Source organism: Melanotaenia boesemani, chromosome 9 (genome assembly GCF_017639745.1).
Source record: "Melanotaenia boesemani isolate fMelBoe1 chromosome 9, fMelBoe1.pri, whole genome shotgun sequence".
Taxonomy (NCBI): domain Eukaryota; kingdom Metazoa; phylum Chordata; class Actinopteri; order Atheriniformes; family Melanotaeniidae; genus Melanotaenia; species Melanotaenia boesemani.
The window spans coordinates 5,057,428-5,077,200 of record NC_055690.1 but is presented as its reverse complement, the minus strand read 5'-3'; the positions used below and the strand labels follow the sequence as shown (position 1 = coordinate 5,077,200).

The 19,773-nt window shown below is 38.1% G+C and overlaps 1 protein-coding gene across 1 annotated transcript in view; it reads right to left on the bottom strand.

Moving 5' to 3' along the window:
* LOC121645473 (alpha-2-macroglobulin-like protein 1) overlaps nt 1-16,864 on the bottom strand; it is a 38,965-nt gene extending 22,101 nt beyond the window's left edge. Inside the window, 16 exon segments of the mRNA XM_041993959.1 lie at nt 305-454; nt 1,429-1,578; nt 2,537-2,682; nt 2,833-2,896; nt 5,155-5,388; nt 5,504-5,659; nt 8,209-8,318; nt 8,420-8,537; nt 10,492-10,621; nt 10,736-10,820; nt 10,903-11,068; nt 15,258-15,278; nt 15,766-15,818; nt 16,009-16,165; nt 16,304-16,484; nt 16,601-16,864. Of these exon segments, the coding sequence (XP_041849893.1) occupies nt 305-454; nt 1,429-1,578; nt 2,537-2,682; nt 2,833-2,896; nt 5,155-5,388; nt 5,504-5,659; nt 8,209-8,318; nt 8,420-8,537; nt 10,492-10,621; nt 10,736-10,820; nt 10,903-11,068; nt 15,258-15,278; nt 15,766-15,818; nt 16,009-16,165; nt 16,304-16,484; nt 16,601-16,680 (2,001 nt within the window). The 5' untranslated portion in view covers nt 16,681-16,864.
* Between the last annotated feature and the right edge of the window lie 2,909 nt (nt 16,865-19,773).

Below are 19,773 nucleotides of genomic sequence, written 5' to 3'. Positions count from 1 at the left end.
TATGGGAATTCACAGGTTTATTCTATACAACATTTTTATATTGTATAGCTGTTGTTAAAGACAGTGTTTCTCAGTCCAGATCCTCAGGACCCACTGCTCTGCATGGATGCGTTCCTACTCTGACACACCTGATTAAGATTAATGAACTTCCTCATCAAGATTTTTGCAAGCCTGTTATGAGCCATTCATTTTATTCAGGTGTGTTAAATATCACCATTCCCTTTAAAACAAATATCCCTAGGATTGCCTCTACAACATGCAGGGCCTGAGTACCTGGATTGAGAAACACGGGTCTAAGACATACCTCAAAAACTCTTTGGGCAGCATTTGTGTCTTCTTCACGATATGGATATGGCAAAACGGATCTTTTTGGTCTCATGTGTAAACACTCTATGGGATCTCGAATCTCATACGGGATATAAGACACCCTCCTGACATGTGGCATGTTAAATATCTGAAAGGAAAAACAAGGTTCGAAGTTAAAAACAGACAAATATTGTTGTGTGGAGTTCTGACAATTGAACAAAATGCTTAGAAGGTCTAAGGTCTTCTTTTTTCTGTCCTGAGGACACTAAGACACAAAGATGCCCCAAATTTCTATTTTTAGTGGAACGACCACTGTATAAATTTCGGAGCTGCACCAGAGCTTCGGAGCTTGTTCTACTGTCCCTGAAACTTCGTAAATTCAGCGACCATTACAATGACAGGAGTAACATTATATTTCAAATACTAAGTCTTTCAACCTTCCCTTCGTCTGTTATTCTAAATGATAACTTATTTTATTTTACTATTTTGTCGTTCCTCTTTATGTTAGATTGAAATGCTTGATAAAATGTATCTTTTGCACCAGTATGGTGCTGTTTTGCTTTCTGTATTTCTTTGGTTTTTGATCCCGGTATATTTTTACACTTTTACACTGTATTCAGTTTTCATCTGTATTATTATTATTGTCATCTTTGAGAGTTTGTTGTTTGATTTGCATAATAAAAAAAAAACAACTTTGAACCACAATCAACCTTAGGAGTTTCCTGCACTTTATCAACAGTGTGGAACTTAAATTCACAAGATGTTCAATCCCATTGCCATCTGATATTTCCTATCAAACAAATGAATGCTGCTTACATCAAATTAAATGTCAGCATATAGTAAAATTTGCTAGTTTCGTTTGATCTTCCTAAATCTGTTGTGATTTTCTGTCAGTGTGAACAGAACACATGCAAAACTTATATTTCAAGACTGTTTCCTCCATTTCGCCGGCAAGTGTGAAGCGTTGCATACTCGCTGTTTGAGGGCTGAACGGTCTACTCGCCCTCCACGCTTTGAGGATTGGGACGACCCACACTAGCCCTCCATGCAAACGGAGGGCTAGTGTGAAGGGGTCATTTGGTATTGAGCCCAAATGTAACTGCAGCTGGTACCAGCAGTTACCTTCTCTACATTTAGTGTCTTCCCAGGCTCCTTGATGAGAACGCTCTGGTCAATGGCACTTAAACCACACAGAGAGTCTGGCTGAGCTGTCAGCTGCATTTTGGTTTGCTCTCCTGGGACAGCTGATGATCGGGAAAACTCCAGCGACACCTGACACAGACAAGACACAGCGTTTATAATTTACTGATATAAGAAGAAAACTTACCTCCTACTAAGTCCTATTGGAAAACAAAAAAACAACTGATTTGTAAAAGATTGGGAAAAAGAGATAAAGACAGAAATAAATCAATAAAAGAGGAAATATAAATAAAAATGAAACAATCAAACAACATGAAAGCAGTTTGTTTTCATACTTTCTTTCATATATTGTTATTAAGGCTGTCAAAATTAACGTGCTGCTGGCAGGAAACTGATTTATGTAACTGACTGTGTTCAATTTTTTGTAAACAAATTTAACGTATGTGCAGCGTCCGTCATTTATGACAGTGAGGCATGGAGATCATCAGCTATAACAAGATCAGCTGGCGAGCCCTATGAATGGATTTGATAGTGTCGTACTCACAGGAGATGAGGATTTTGTAACACTTGCACTTTTCTTGCATTTTTTTTAAAGAACTTTTCACAGAGTTTTGCACAAACATCTCTGTTCTGGTCCTCTCTGTGTCTGTCCAGCGCAGCATGGCAGCCTCCTCCTCTCCTGTCTGAATCATGACCGCTGTTTGTGATCCACTGATTTTTCTGTCGCTGTTTCCATCTGTCTTGTGATTATTTATCGTTCAAGTGAGAAGGAGGAAACTAGCGGTTTATGGTTTACACCAGCACAGATTTACCCCAAACAATTTTTTTCAGACACACTAGCAAACGTAGGCAACATTTACCAGTCTCATGTTAATCAGACCAGTCACTGTTTATCCTCTGTTGGGGATAAAATATAGGTTTATGAGATTTGTAAATCATTGCATTATGTTTTTATTGATATTTTACAGAGTGTCCCAACTTTTGTGGAATTGAGGTTGTTCATCTAGAAAGTTTGAATGCAGAGATTCTGGTAACTTGTTGAATGTCATTGTTTTCCAGATGTTACCACTTGCCTTCTTCTTCCACTGACCTTATTCTTGAAGCACTTCTCAGTAAAGAAGTCGGCCTTGTGAGCAATCACATTCATGCTGGGGAGGATGGCATAAGCCACAACCTGGAACTCCGGAGCCATGTCTGGGGATACTTTCAACTTGAATGACACTTCTCCTTCATTCACTAGAAAAGCAAACCAAGTCTTATATATTTTATATCCTTTGATACTCATTGTCCTTAACATGAATCCAGAGTTTAATAAAACTGATTTAACTTTCCTTGATCATTTAAATTTCAGAAAGAAGAATACCACACAAGTTGCTTTGTACACACTTTGATTATCTTGAACTTGGAACTGTTTTTGTCCTTGCATGATGATGGCTCCTCTGGATAAGACCTGTGGAGGTTGATGTAAGAAAGTAAAACACAAAAATTAGTCAAAAGGACACTTTAACTTAATTCCTCAATGTTTTTTCCACAATTCTAGTGAATTATATTTGGAAGTTTATGGAAATGTTCCTCTAGAAAAAAAAAATCTGGATCCACCACATCCATGTTTTAAACACACAGTGGCGTAAACATTAGCTTGAAACATTTGTTTTAAAACAATTTTAAATCCATCAGACGATTGTATTTCACTGAATGTGTTCAGCAAAAAATTAGACAATTACTGAACGCTGTGAGTTGTTTAACCTGCCGACTTTGCCTTGAACTGCCCTGGGTAACGTTAAACTGGGATCAGAGTGATTTGTTTGCTACTTTCAGATAAACTGGCAGACCCATTATAAATAATGTGGTTTTACTGGGTCTGATTATTAGAAAAATAGGTTACAGTTGTTGTTCTTTTAGTAATGTTGGAAATATGTGTTGAACCTGTAAGTGTTGAATCTAAATAATCCAAATATTGTTAAAGGTTTATTTTTTATTTCAGTTTATTATGCAGTTTACAGGTTTAATGTTAAAATGTTCTGTATTTATTTTATATTAGCTTATTTGAACGTTTTTTTGTGATTATGAGGATTTTTCGTGATGTCTTTCCCTACAAACTTCACTATTAGAACAGAAAAGTTTTCTCATGACTCTGCAGGTCAGATGTATTTTGGTTCATATTTAAAACTGTTTAAAGAATTTTATATGTTAGGAGCAGATCTACTAATCTAAATAAGTTTCCTTGTTCATCTACAGGTTTTCCAAATTCAGTAAAACAAAGACATTGTCCAGAGGAGATCCATTTGATTTGAATCGGGTGTGTTGCAGTAGGTAAACATTTAATACCTGCAGGACACCGGCCTTTAAGGAGCAGAGTTAGCTGTCCCTGATCTACACAATATTATTTACTGTTATTTGCAACTTTTATAAGTATACAGTTTTCATCTTTTTCTTTTTAATGGTTTTATTTCGGTTGTTTTAATTGTTGTGTCCCTTCATGTAGAGCCCTGTGTGCAAATATTTTTTTAATGCCGCTCCCACCCACTAAAATTCTGACCATTCCTGCTCGGTTCTGTAAAATTTGTGTCCTGACCGTCCCAGTCCCTCCAATCAAATACTTATTCCTTGCCCTACATGCATATATGGGAAGAAAATTTAAAATATATTTAAAATAAATCTCTGAGTTTTTTAATTACTATGTTCATGTAGACTGAGGTCAGAAACTATAAGATGTCTAAATATCAGCAGTTAATATTAAAAAATCTATTAAACAAATGTGCCACTGTCACTTTAAATTTGAATCGGAGCTTGAGAGAATATATCTACTTTTTATTCTTTTCTTTAGTTTCATATTCTCCAGCTTTAATGTTGTTTCCAACCTAAGGTTGCACTCTCCATTGTGTAGCAAATTCGGGAGTAGCTGCCCACTCCCACCCAATACAACCCTAAACTTTCCAACTCCTGCAAGCTTTGCATTGGCTCCCGTGGGATCCCAGTCCCAATGCAGGGCTCTGCTTGTTGTGTTTTACTCTATAAAAGCCTTTGGATTGGAAGTGTTAAACAAATTAAATATAATAAGTAAAGAAAATATAACTGTTTTCTGAATTAGTGAGAGGAGGTGACAACAAATGTTGAACATACAGCCAACGTTACTTGGCAAACCAGTGTGTGTGAAATATGGGTGGACATGGCACGAGGGCAGTGACGTTTGAGGGTTTTGGTGAGTAACTCTGAGTTACTTTTCAAAACATATCTACACTTCAGTCCGTTCATTTCAAGAGCAAAGAAACTGCTGCACTTGTATTAATTGGTTCATCTTTGGTCTTTCCGTGTGTTTAAGCTGCAGTATGAATCAAGCTTAAAGCCTTTATTTCCTCTCTAAGACTTTAGGTTTTGACAAAGGCCTTTATGTTCTTGTTTTACAAATTAAATCCTGTTTTTAAAGTTAATATCTTCAATAATATTCTTTAAAATCTGTAAATAGAGTGACATTGGATATTGCTTAAATCTGTTTTAATCCCTGTATTTCACACACTGATCCTAATCAAAGTTAACAATGATCCTGCTGGACATTGCATTTAGAGAATTATGTTGACTGGCCACCCCACACCATCTGACATTGCAGTACTCATTACAACTAAAAGTGACTTTAGACTTGGACTTGCAAATAATGATTGGTTCTTCTTCTGATATTACTCTACTACAAAAACAGAAAAACTTCCTCACCAGGTACATCACATGAACAGTGCCCTGTTCTTCTTTCACTTCAGTGTATCTGATGGAGATGTCCTCTTCTTTGCCACAAGGAAGTCGTTCATAATTAGTCTTCACCTCCAGAGAACTGACTGTTTTCTTATTGGGGGAAGGGTGGAGGAGGAGGGATTCTGACAGTGTAGGCCAGTTACCCTTATGTAAAGTATTTCTGTATCCAGGGTGTTCCAGCATTGGTGTGTTGTCCACCTGGTTTAAGGAAATATAAACAATAGAATGAGCTCATAGCGGTCGATGTAGGAGGAAGCTGTGACATGACTTTAATATGTTCACTCAAACTCTGTAGTTATATTTTTTTACTTACATGGAGTTCCATATGCCCCCTGAATTCATTTGTACTTAATGAAAATGTGGCCACTCCATTGCTGTCAGTTGTGAGATTCTGCAGCCGCATTCCCCTCCCAAACAAGTACAACGGCATGTCAGGAATGGGCGTATCATTGTGGTAAACAGCTTTAACCTGTTAAAAGTAGGATGATGTATTAGACAGCAGATGATATCAGATGCCCTGTGCAGTACACTTCATGGGGCTTTAAAACTGCAAACCAAGAGAGAGTGATGGCAAGAGCTCTTCTGTTGTTTATTCAGGCAGTAAATAGCACTAACCCTACACAAGATCAAGTATCAGCTGGGACCATGCAACAGAACGTCTGCAGAAAGAGGGCAGTAGACTATTATTCAATAATGAAAAACAGAAGCTTGATATGAAAACGATAAATAAATCAGTACTTGAACATCAAATGTCATCAAAAAATAAACATCAAAATGATGGAATTTTTATACCAAACTGGTCTCTCCTATATTTTTATTTACTCCACATGGCCATGTCCTTGTGTTTTGTTTAGGTTTTGTTTTGTTTTGTTTGTTTGTTTTGTTTGTTTGTGTGTTTTTTGTTTATAAACAAAAATGCAGCTTTTACAGTGACAGTTCAACAATATAGTATCGACATTTTTGTATAATTACTCTTTTTCACCTTTACACCCAGGTATCTAATGTTACCTGACTGTAAGGTGATGTTGGGTAGATTCTGAAAGCTACAGTTGATGGGTAGAACTATACTCTTAGACCAGTTAATGGAGCAATCTGAGAGTGATGAGAATTTATTAATTGGTGAGACTGTTTCAGATAGCGAGGTTTGTGAGTTCTGGAGGAATAGTAAAACGTCATCAGCATAAAGGCTTATTTTATGAATTACATTTTTTGGACTGAATGTCTTTAATAGCTTGATTTTGTCTAATTGCGGTTCAATAAATATAGCAAAAAGTGAGGGGGATAGTGGACAACCTTGTCTGGTGCCCCTTTGTAAATTAAAACTTGGAGAGGTTTGGTCATTTGTTCTGACACTCACATTAGGAGAACTGTATAAGATTTTAATCCAGTTAATGAAAGATGGTCCAAAGCCAAATCTGTTTAAAGTAGCTAGTAAATATTTACAGTTAACACGATCAAAAGCTTTCTCTGCATCTAAAGAAACTATTATTATTTCCAGGTTATTGATGGTAGAATAATCTATTATATTAATTAGTCTCCGCATGTTAACAGAGGAATATCTGCCCTTTATAAAGCCTGTTTGATCAGGGTGTATAATGAGAGGAGTTATTTCTCTAACCTTCCAGCTAATGCTTTGCAAATTATTTTAAGGTCAGCATTTGTCAGTGATATGGGTCTGTAGCTAGATGGTATTGTGGGGTCTTTACCTGGTTTTAATAGTACAGTAATGGTGTCAGAGTTTGTGTTTGGGGGTAAATAAGCATTTTCCTTTATTTGTGTCACCATTTTGAAAAATGTAGGGGCCAGTGTTGACCAGAATTCTTTATAGAACTCTGCTGGGAAGCCATCCGGACCTGGGGCTTTTTTACAGGGCATATGTTTAAGGGCTTCATGTAGCTCCTCCACTGTGAGGGGGGAATCTAAGGCCGTGACTTGTTCCTGCTGTAAACCTGGAAGATCTATATTGTTATGAAAATTATGAATATCGTTGTCTGATGGATCTAAGTGTGATGTATACAGAGTTTTATAGAAATTTCTAAAGATGTTGTTTATTGCAGCTGGCTCATGCGTAATATTATTACCTACTGAATCTTTAACAGCTGATACGGTAGATTTTTCTTTATTTATTTTCAACTGATTAGCTAAAAATCTTCCGGATTTATTACTATGTTCAAATGTTTTAAAGCGTAATCTTTGCACCAGAAATTCTGTCCTCTTGTTGATTATTTCATTTAATTCAAGTCTAGCCTTCCTTATTTGGGTCATCGTTGGTTCATCTGGTGAAGCACTGTGGGCGTCCTCTAATGATTTAATTCTTAGTTTTAATTCTAATATTTTTGAGTTTTCTTTCTTTTTTTAGTGTGATGCAAAAGAAATAATTTTGTCTTGCATTACCGCTTTCCCTGCTTCCCACAGAACACATGCTGAGACTCCTGGTTTGTCATTGTTTTCTAAGTATATAGCCCATTCTTTTGTAAAGTAGCTGATAAAGTCGGGATCTTTAAGCAAGCTGTATTAAATCTCCAGCTTTTAGTCGGTGGTGTGATTCTTGTGTTCCTCAAAGTGAAGGAAACTGGTGTATGGGCACTGATAGTGATGAGGTGAATCAGTGTCTCTGAAATCTCACTCACCAAAGAGCTGCTAACCGGAAAATAATCTAGCCTAGAATATGAATGGTGCACTGAGAAAAAGAAGGTGTACTCTCTGTTATTAGGGTGTTAGACCGCCATATATTGCAAAGTCCAAAATCTTCCATATATTGTTTAACAGTCTTTGTGGATTGCCAGTTTTGATGGGTTTTAGATGGTGCAGTAAAACTTCTTCTTTCTGGAGACATGGTCTGTGCTTGTCACAATTTTGCGACTTTGCTGCTTAAAGGGTTAACATACTTGCTGATTGACTCAATTCCAAGCTTGTTTTCTGAATCCAGAAGAGGTTATACAATACAAAAAAACCCAAAAGACTGACTATTAACATTTACCAACACTCCCGGTACTCCTGACAGATGATAAAACTTACTTTTCCTTCTAGGTCTGATCCTTGGGCATAAAACAAGGGAGTGTCAACAAAAGACAGACTTCCAATTTTATACGTGAGTCTTATGTTCGTCTTCTGTATGCTTGAAATACCTGAAAATGAGAAGGATCAATGTTATAACAGTCTGCATGTTAATATTATTATTTGACAAACTAATCGTTTAAATAGCAAAATATTAAACAAATAAGCATGCCTGTCCCATCCTCATACGTTGTAGCACTGACTTCCAGCTTATCCGTTATAATCTTTTGGTCTGTTCTGGTGAAAGTTGACATCTTGAATTCAAAAGTGGCACAGCCTGCTTTGTTAGCCTAAAATAAGTATAATAATATGAAATATAGTTATACACCAGTGTAATTATTCATTTTTAATCCCTTTAGCACAATGACACATGCCATCCCACCTAATACCAGAATGACAGAAACACCACACATCACATCACAACAATTTAATTAGCTTATTTAAACCTGTCAGACATCATCTACAGCAGTGGTTTCCAACATAGAGTCCCTCATAAATGGCACAGGGGGTCCTCAAGGCTTTGACTGTTCAAAGCCAGTGTGATTTCAAATTAAGGTCGTGTCCACACAGAGATGAGTTGAGGTGTATTCGCTTAATTGCATTTATTTTAACATTTGGGTGTTTCATTCAAATAGAACCAGTGTTTTGGGAGCCTGAAAAGACTTTTTGCCATTTAATTAATGAGACATGTCTGTGAAACGTCACAGTGCAGATGATTCGTTCTTATTTTGAAAAAGAAGGAAAAACGCAAGTCTGTATGTTAGTAATAAACGCATAATATCAAGCATGGTGAATGGGAGGGTCCCCTGCTTTTTGGTAGTTGCATGAAGGAGGTCCTCAGGGAAAATAAGTTGGGAACCACTGATCTACAGCACACACTCAATTAGCCATGAAATAAGAACAGTCAAAGGGATGAAACAAAGGCACTGAGACTTCAGCTTAAATGTAAAATTCATTCATGTATTAATCTTATAAAACACCAACAGAAAAATTAACTAGTGAATGGGGAATGTGTTGTCAGCATTGTCATCTTTTGTTTTCTCTTCATCATCACAAGGCTGCTTCTCTGCTCACAAATACGTGTTGTTTCCTGCCAGCGCAGAAATATCTCACCATGTGTGTTTTTATTTGCGGATTCTATTTCACTAATTATATGTTGATAATTTTCCAGTTTCCTTTGTGTTACCGTTCCATTATCACTCCATGCAGAATGTGCTCTGTCACTGAGCCTTATGTTTCTGTTTGTTCTGTTACCTTCACTCAGTTTCAAATCCAATCCAACCTATTATTGTGATAAGGATACTTTTCCAGCTCCTCCATGCTTCTCACCATCAGTACCTTGGCCTCAACTCGTTCATTAAGTTCGATAAAAATCTTGCAGTTTCTTGTTCATGTGCTCTGGATTTTTTTCATTCTCCTCAGGTAAGGTGCTTTTTTTACGATATCCACTTGGTCTTTGTCAGATGTTCATTAATGTCAACATCTGTGCCTTTGAGCATCCTGCCCTGTTTTAGGAGTGTATCCTGCTTCCTGTTAACAAAGCTCAGTATAACAGCTGGCTTGTCATTGTTGTTTCTTCAGGGTAGCAGGTGGCAAATTTCAACCCGGTTGTAATCCAGAGCAATCCCTTTTGACTGCAGAAGTGTTGCCACTTGTTGCTCGGTTGAACTTGTGTCCAGCTCACCATTGGATTCCCCAACATTGCCTGCTGTCACCGCCCTGGCATAGGACTGTGCTTTAATTGATAGTCCCCTGATCACAATATCATTCATTCGGGTGTTCATAATAAGCAATTTACAAGTGATTAGTTAATGATGAACTGATCATTTACAAAACTTTACAAAGCATTAATAAATGATTAATAAAAAATTGTAATAGTTCATGTTTTGTAGATTCACTCATAAATCATTTACAAATGATTAGATAATGATATAAACTAATCATTAACAAAACATGACAATATGATTATAAATGATTCTTAAGAAAAATACTAACAATTTAATAATTTATTTGTATCTGTAATTGTAAGTGTTGTAGGTTTGTAGTTGTAAGCTGATCTGTTACAAAGCACAAAATGCAACTATGTGAACTGGTTCTATGTCTCACAGAAGATCACGACACTGTAAATTGTAGTTAGTAAACAAGTTGTAGTTAGTGTAGCATGTTCACAATCAGAAAGAACATATTAGTTTATCAAATGTGAGTTTTTGTAGAAAGATGAGACCATAACCATGGCAACTCTACCTTATTTGTCTTTGTGTCACATAGGCCACTTAACTCGACTACTTCCATTTCTGGAGGGCTATTCAAGATACCAGGAGGCCGGCACACCTTAACTATAACTGTACTTGGCACAGGTTGTCCATATGTGTACCTAATCAAATGTGAGAATAAAAAAAAAAAAAAAGAAAAAAGAAAAAATCAATCAATCATTCACTTAAAGAAAATCCATTTCAAATTGCGTGGAAAAAAATGAGTTTTTACTTACTTTGCACATACTTTCACATCAAATTCTTCCTCCCTGATACTTAATTTTTCTTTTACATTTAATGTTACATCAAATTTGGGTAAAACTGGTGAAAAAACAAACAAGTTATCATTTATATCTGGTAACAAGTGGACTGGATATTCATTCAAAAAGCAGCTCTAACTTACCATACTTTTCCACCTTGAAGTCATGATATAATTCATCTTCACCCACTGACACAATGATCCTGTAAATTCCTTGTCGTGCTTCAGAGCTCAAATCATAAGAAAGCTGCAGTATTTTACTGTTGGATGATTCATTCAGCCATTGTCCAATTCTGTTTTTGTAAGGATCCTGTCCAGTGAGACAAATCAGATATAGATGCATTAATAACGCAAACTGGGAGATAGTAAAATCCAGTTTCAGAGTTGTTTCGAAAACTCTCCAACTTGTGGTGCAAAACTGGGCCAAGCTTACACTTTTTGACTTTTTAGTGGGACCAACATCCCAGTCAGCTAAGGAAACCAAAGCATTTTTTACCGTATGTTCTGCTGAGTGACTTCAGTTCATTAATCAAATAATTGTAGCCCATAAATTTTGACTGTATTACACTGTAATGGTAATATTCTGGCAGCTGGGGCACCAGAAAAATACAATGAAATATAAGAAAAAAACTAAATCATAAAATTAGATTCAAGTACAGTTCAAGGTATATTTCTGCCTTTTAATCTTTAATAAAAGACGTTAGCATTTATAATAACAACTAAGTTACCTAAAATACAAAAAACTGCATAAGTACAAAACATTAGTGTAAATTACTTTTATAACCGACCGGCACCTACTGGCACTGGCCTATTACCTATAAGGGTTAAGTATGCTCATTAATAAATTATACTGGGTTTTATTGAGCGTGTTTGTGATCTACTGGGAGAATAACAGCCCTCCTCCAAGCTCCAATGATGTAAAATCCAGCATCGATCAATCTCTGCATAACACCCTTTACAGAATACTTCTACTTGATCTGATTCAGAATAACAGGAATCTAAAAATACAACAGCGTAGTCAAAATGACCACCTGTAGACAAAATAAGTAAAAATGATTATATTAACTTTGTTTATTCTAAACCACAAGACTTACTGTGTATTCCCATAGTTTCGGGTAAAGTCAGGGACCAGTCAGCCTTTATGATTTTACTTGACAAAATTACTGAATAGTCCTATGCAAATTTTACAACCATCAAAATGACCATCTTGGTTATTCTTGTGTTAAATGCATCTAATGTTTATAAAATAAAGATTTAGCTCAAAGATAGAGGCTACAATTCCTTGGTGTAGCCAGCCCAGAGTCCCGGCCTGGGGCCCTTTGCTGCAGGTCATTCCCCGCGCTCTCAGACTTAACTTTCCTACAAAGCTACTATTAAAAAACATGAAAGGCCAGTGGAGCCATTCAGGCCATTAAAACAAACAAACAAAAAAAAAGAAAAACAAAAACAAAAAAAAAAACAACAAAAAAACAGGTGACTTAGTGAGGTGATTAAATGAATAAATGTGGCCAATAAATGAGCCCAAAATTCTAGTCAGTGTTAATTTAATTGCATTCTTTTTTTTTGTTTGTTTGTTTGTTTGTCTGTTTTAAATTTTTTTACTTAGGTCTGGGCACATGAACTCATTATTAATGTGTGTTATTGCATTTTTTTTTTCTTTGTTTTAAATCATCTCCATTAATGTGAAAATCTGTTGCTCACTATCTGATCCCAAGATCCCAACTAATGATGGCACATATGAGCTTCCCTCCAGATGCACCACCACAACATACTACACAAGCTGTTTGAAAAGGAGTGGTCAACCAAAGCGACCGATTTTACAATGTGCACCTGCTCTCACTGGAGACTACTGGACATCACTGGGTAACCATAATTATCTCAGAGTTACAATGCACTATATAAATAAACAGTGGGTGCTGCATTCACATGCTCTAACAGCAATGAAAACAGATGGGAGAAATTTTGCTGAAATGTGTGCGGAACATTTTATTAATGTTGCACCGCAGCAAACATTTTAGATAACGTCAGTACACTGACAGTGCATCTACCTTTTGAACACGTTCCCTGTGTCGCACACAGTTTCCAGCATTCTGTCACAGTATCTCTGCAGAACAGTGTGTTTGACAATGTTCTGGCCAAATGCAGAAAACTTGTGGGTCACTTTAAACATAGTTCAGCAAATGCTGCAGAATTAGGATTAAAACAAACTGAACATGGACAAAAGAAGGCGTTATAAACAAGACATTCGACACTCGATGTGATAAAAAAAAGCATCTGCAGGAATGAACAGCCACTGAGGGATGTTCACACCACTCACAACACCAATATTAACCATGCCAACAACAGCTGAAAAGGAGAAATTGTGGAGGTTGGAGTCCTAGGTATATTTCATTCACATCTTATATTTCTCGCTGTCCTGGCTGCATGTGTGCGAGAGAGAAATAGTGTCTGTGTATGTAAACAGCATGAACATGTAAAGGGATTGTTTTGTGTGTGTATAATTAAGTGACTGCGATACATTTTGACTGGCAAGCGTTTGATGTTTTACTCAAACATCAAACCCTTAACACATAACTTACTCAGGAACAGAGGGTTGTCACTCTGAAAGTGACATTAGAGCCTCTGAAGAAAGAGTTACTCCTGTTGGCTGCTTCATCAGAGTCTAATTCTGAACAGGAGGAAGATGTAGTTGAGAACAGTTTGTGTCAGAAGAGAACAGAAGCTTGTCTGTTAGAGAGGTGGACTTGGTGGACCCAGGGTTCGAATTATGGGGGAGCTAAGGGGAGCTTGGCTCCCCTAAAAGGAACAGGAGCTCCCTTAATTATTCAGTTGATACTTTGAGGGGGAGCCCTAAGACTAGTTCACTTTCAGGTTACATTTAATTTTTCAAAATTGTTCCTGATGTGTCTTGAAAAGAATAGCAATAATTTGTCAGATTTGTGTTTTATTTATTTTATTTATTAATTAAATCCTCCAAATGTGAGCCGTCCTGTTTCCTTCAGTGCCGTGGACAGCAGCGTTGTTTGTTTGTAGCGTGCTGTGAGCGTCCATACAAAAAAACATTTTACATACTTTCTCTTGTAGTTGTTAGAAAAACTTTCTGTCCCTGTTTCTGATGAAACAAGCTGCATACAGTAGCAGCAGAGGGTTTTTTTTTTTTTTGTAGTACCCATAATTTTGACCGCGGTAACGTATATGCACGTGCACATGATGTGCAAAGTCGCGGTGTACGTTGTTTTACTGATGATTTTTTATTCATCCTCTAACTGACTGTCACAGGAGGTCAGAAAAGTTTGTCTTTGGTTTGTTTTGTTCTCTTTAATAACTGAGTTCTTTTGTTTGTAAATATTTAGATTTGTTTGGTTTTTTAAGTTGGCAAAATTGACTCTTTTCATGGCTGCTGTTTGGAGCGGGCGGTTTCCTGGCATATCGCAAAATTCGGACACTGTCGGCAGTCACTGGCAAGCTGCCGGATTTCTGTGCTGGTGTGTGCCGAGCTACGAACAATCAGGCTGTGGCGGTACAGGAGCTGAATCGTAAACTGGAGGCTATTCCAGTTCTGGATGGCAAACTGGTTGCGCTTTCTGGGCTTGTACGTGAGGTGGTCACCAACTTGGAGAAGTTGTCAGCTCGGCTGGATGGAAATTGACCCAAAATTCGGATGATTGGAGTCGCCAGTGGGACCACTGAGAGACTTAAGGCAGACGAAACAGCTCTGGCCTGAACCAAAACAAATGCTGTTATCAAATTTGGCTCCCTGTGCTGGCCTTGATGGCTGGCTGAAAGCTCCCTGGAATGTTTTGTTGATGGACGCTCAGTCCCCCACCCTCCCCTCACCCTCTTCACGGGCGATGGACTTCAACCTGGATCAGCCCTCAAGGATGCCCCACTATCATCAGGTGGCAGAGACTGTGAGGGAGAACTGGGGCAAAGTTCATATGCTCTCTTCTACGCACACACACGCACCACACTCAAGTACACCACTACAGATACACCTCCCCGTTATTCACTGCCTTGCTGTCCTTCCACCTCCTTCCACTCCCGGGCAGTGGGTTCATTGGACGCGCTCTGAGAATGCAGCTGTGTCTGCACTTGCTGCGATGGGAGACCCCCCCTCCCCCCCCCCCCCCGCCACGTGTTTCTGATGTTGTGATTGTCTGAGTTATGTCTGTATGTACTGAGGAGTGTTTTTTGTATCTCAATAATGGGCCCTTAGGCCCAGTGTGGAGATGCCTTTTTTATCCTCTCCAGCTACATCTTACTCCCCTAATGTTACCTTTCACCTATATCTAAGACAAGGAGCGCTGTATGATAAAATCTATTGTGTGCATTGTGTATTCATCGTGCCAGCACTCTAATCCATATATGCTCGTCAATAAATCAACAAGTCAACAAATCAAACATTTTGAAGTGTTTGTGTTATTTCAGAGAAAACTCTAATATTGTGCACAGAAGGCAAACATGGACAGAAATGTGTTTAAACTAGTTTATATTCTTACCTCAAGTGTGATGACGTCATACTGTGAAAGAGAAATAGGGAGAAAAAGATTTATTACAGAGAGCATTGCTTTACTTTGCCATTTTGTCTTTGCTTGAAAAAATGGCAAAAAAGTAGTTTTTGCTTTGGCTGAAGTTCACTGCTTCTTTTTCATTTTCAAGATGTTATGAAATAAAAAAGTTAATATAAAAAAAAAGAAAAAAAAACTTTTCAATAGACAGAGTAGAGAGGTCCTGACTGTACTATTGATCCTTTAGTGGAAGCAGATTGATTATGGACATAATGCAACATCAGTAAATAGTGTGGCTGAATTTTCTGGTGGCCACAAGTTATTGGATAACTGATAACAGATATCAGGGCTACAACCTTTTTTCAATTTTTTTCACCCAGTGTTTTCTCCATGTTTTGCTTTCCACACTATTTGTGTGCACAACAAAAGTTTGCTGAAACATTGCTGATATTCTGACTGCAGATTAAAAGAAGTTAACTAATGATTTACGGATACTCACCAGCTGACTAACGGGTCTAAACTTGAAGTCCAGTGTGACAACTCTGAAATGCACTGAGATATTCACAGAAATCAGATGAAGGCTTTACATTTTATTTACAGTTGAATTAAATGGAAATTAATAAGTAAAACCTTTTGTCCTCAGAAAATACTCCCAAACCATTTTTAACTGTTTGTAAAATAGAAAAACCTCTAGAAATGTTTTAGTCACCATCAGCTCCACAGACAATCAGCTCATAGTTACCTGTTTGTCCAGGGATGTAGATCGGTTTATCTGTTTGGACAAACATTCCTGGCTTGTAAACTTTGATCATGATTTTCCTGACTTCTTTTGAGTGAAATGTGTCCCCTCTTACAAAGACCTCGAGGGTCCGCACCTCTTCGGTTTTCACCAAAGGAACCTTTGACAGAAATTTTTTTTTTAACTGTCAAGATCATGAATTCATGCAGTGAACGTTTTCTTTAAATAAACATTTAAAAAAGAGAAAAAAGAGATTTAAAAGTGAGCAAATTTTTCAGAGACACTCTTGGGATCTGACCTGAAACAGAATGCACTCGTGAAACTCTTCACTGGATGTCTTTTCCAACAGGATTGTGTTGTTCTCTTGATTTTTCAAAGAGACAGTCATGACCAGAGTCTCGCTGGGCTGCAGGAGACTCGCACAGAACCTGGTCTCAGCTCCAGCTTCAAGAACTGCAGGAATGGCCACCATATAATGTCTACACACAGACAGGCACACACATTCAGGAGTAACTGACATGAAGTAATCCATAACCTCATTCATATAAACAATAAAAAAAATGTTAAATTTGACAAATTTCTTTGATTAACTTACGGTTCAGCTTATGCTAGATTCACACACATCCAACACAAAAAGACACACAGTGTCCATGACTGTGTTCCAAGGAGACCCATGACTGACTACGATGATAATCAAAGTCAGCGTCTGTTAAATATCTGCTGATAAGAGAAATCCACGCCCAGTCACAGTCCAGTCATACTACACCGTATGACACTTCAGCACTTCAGAAAGGTAAAATGAGTATGAGGATGCAGCTGGGTTTCTGTTTCCAGGGGGCGGGGACCAGGCGGGGACCGGGGGTGTTATTAGAGCCCTGAGAAGGTGAGGATGAACCCTGAACTGCTTTATCTGTTAAACTTTCAGAACATGATTTAAATGGTTAATTCCTGAATAACATCAAATTGTAAATTGTAACATTAAAGTTGGATGTGTTGAGATGCTGTTCTGCTGACCTTGGTTGGAACCAGTTCTTATTTGACTTCCTGTTCCCTTTCTATCATCTCCAACTAGTCTGCCCATTCTCCTCTGACCTCTGACACCAATGAGATATTTTGGTCCAGACAACTGCTGCTCACTGGATATTTTCTCTTCTTCAAACCATTTTCTGGAAACCCTAGAGATGGTTGTGTGTGAAATTCCTAGTAGATCAGCAGTTTCTGAATTACTCAGACCAACAACCATGCATGCCACATTCAGTCACTTAAATCCCCTTTCTTCATCATTTTGATGCTCAGTTTGAACCTCATTTAGTCAAGTGTTGAGCTGCTGCCATGTGATTGACTGATTAGATGTTAACAAGCAGTTAAACAAGTGGATCCCAGCCAACACGCATATGTGGGGCCCCGATGGGTAGCAACAGGTCTAATAATTATGTCCTCAGTTTCCATGGAGGCCCTTAACGCGTGTGCCCAGATGGGTTATTGATGAGCCCTGGATTGGCCCCAAACCGGGCACAGATGGCCGCTACAGGTCTTATATTTGGGGTCCTGCTGGGATACCCAACTGAAGCCCAGTGAAGTTTGTCCTCAGTATCCATGATGGCTCCAAGGGCAATTGCCTTAATGGGTTCATGATGGGTTTAGCTTTATCCTAACCTTGTCTTTCCAGGACTGACATTTTCATGCAGTTTTGGGTTAACATAGGTTTAGACCCACAAATCCACATCTTGTGCATTTGCAGTTTATCAAAGCTAAACATCCTCCTAACAACTTACATGACGCTAACCAGAAGTCTAATATAAATTCACTGTACAGAGTACAGAAAGTACATCGGAAGTACATTTTAGGTTTTTCTGCTTTATATCGTACAATTCAGTGGCTAACTTGTAAAAACTTCCTGCAGCTTTACAAAATATCTCATAAGATCCATAGCTGGAACTGCTCATATTCATGGATGCATAAAACCTTCTAGGTCTGCCCACAGTGACAGTTTCATCATAGGTACACCTCCTGAATCTTTGCTTTGGTTTTGTTTTGTCTTGTTTAAACCTGACAATCAATCCAAAACCAAAGTTATTCATAAATTTTAGCCCTGCTTAGCATCAAACAGATACCCTGAGGTGTCATAAACTTTATACCTTCTAATAAAGCATAATGCTCTGAAAATTGCCATGAAGGCATCCATGAATTCTCAGTTTTAAAGTGTGTTCATATTTTTATGAACACACTTTGTGTGATGGTGTGATGTACAGTGAATACATTAATTTTATATTAGGGCTAGCACATAAACATGTTATCACGTTAACTCGTTAATTGATTAATGCTGTTAATTTTTTTAATGTGCGCTAATTTTTTTTTTTTTTTTTTTGAATTTCTTGCTCACTGGCCACTTGCAGATGCTTGCAGTCCTTGTCTCTTCCTCCATGTACTGCTTCAGCGGTACAACAGGAGAAAGCAGGTTTTTTAAAATGAAGAAATGTTTTCTGTCTGGCACTTCAAATAATAATAATAATAATAAAATTTCTTTAAAAAAAAAGAAGAAAACAAACCAATATTTTCTTTGTCTGTCAAAACCCATGCAAACTGGGGAAAAAAGTGATTTTTGGATGAGAAACTGCTCCCCAAGGACAATGAGAAACAGTTTTTTTTTTGTTGTGGTTGTTTTTTTTTAGCTGAGTGTGGTTTTATCATGGTGGATTTATGAATGTTTTACAAACGTGAAGCACAAATTGGGCCTTCTTTATAGCGAGATGAAACTTCCAGCTGTGGAATCTAGGATCTGAGCTTTCAGTGGAGGAGTCGTTTGTCCGTGTTCATGCGTCAGGTGGACACGGGTGTAGAATGATCAAAGGTCGGCTTTTCTCTGTTTAGCACAGCTTTATTCTCAGCTCTTTTCTTATACAGCCACAGACAGGACATGCAGCAACCATGAACTTTTCTATACACCTGCAAAACGTCGGCTCACTGCCGTAAAACGCTACTGTTGTAAGCTGCTGTAACTACTAACATTATCTCAGTATATCTGAAACATATATGACATCTCCCTCCCTTTTGTTTAGTTTACACCAATAATGCAAAACAAAACCAAACAGTATGCAATTAACCAAAGAATGGGAAGGAGTACAGACCAGAAAAATATTTCCAGTGGACCCGTTAACCAAACACAATAAAAGTATACTTTCCTTAATCAAGTGTTAACAAACAATGCACTCCTTTATCACTTTCAAATATAACAAAACATAGCATATTAGCGTCACACTGTCATTATAAGGCAGCATAAACAGACAAAACCATATTCAAGAGGACGTCCATTTATAAGTCTAGTCTGTTGACAGGCTTGCACACCCGTCCAGCTCTGGTTCTCCTGGTGGTAAGGCGGGGGTGTGTGCACGACCTGTGACTGCACCTGAATCTGGAGAGATAGTTTCTTCAGTGACAACCGTTTCGGGCAGAGGGTTTGGTCCGGCACTGTCCGTTGGCGTCTGTGTGGGGTAGTGAAGAGGTATCCAGCTGGAGGTGTCGTCTGTTCCTCCACAGCACTGTCCCTCCACAGCACTGTCCCTGTTGGTGTGTTGATCAGGTAAGATCTTGGAGTAGAACACCCCTTGGAGACGACTGCTGAAGTCAGCCAGGTTTTTTCCTGATCTAGCTTAGTGAGGACTTTGTCTCCAAGCCGTAGACGTGGAAAATGTCGGGCTCCATGGCGACGATTGTAGTAAAAAGCTTGTTTGGCCTTTTCTCCAGCATCCTTTTGTTCGACAGCCTTTC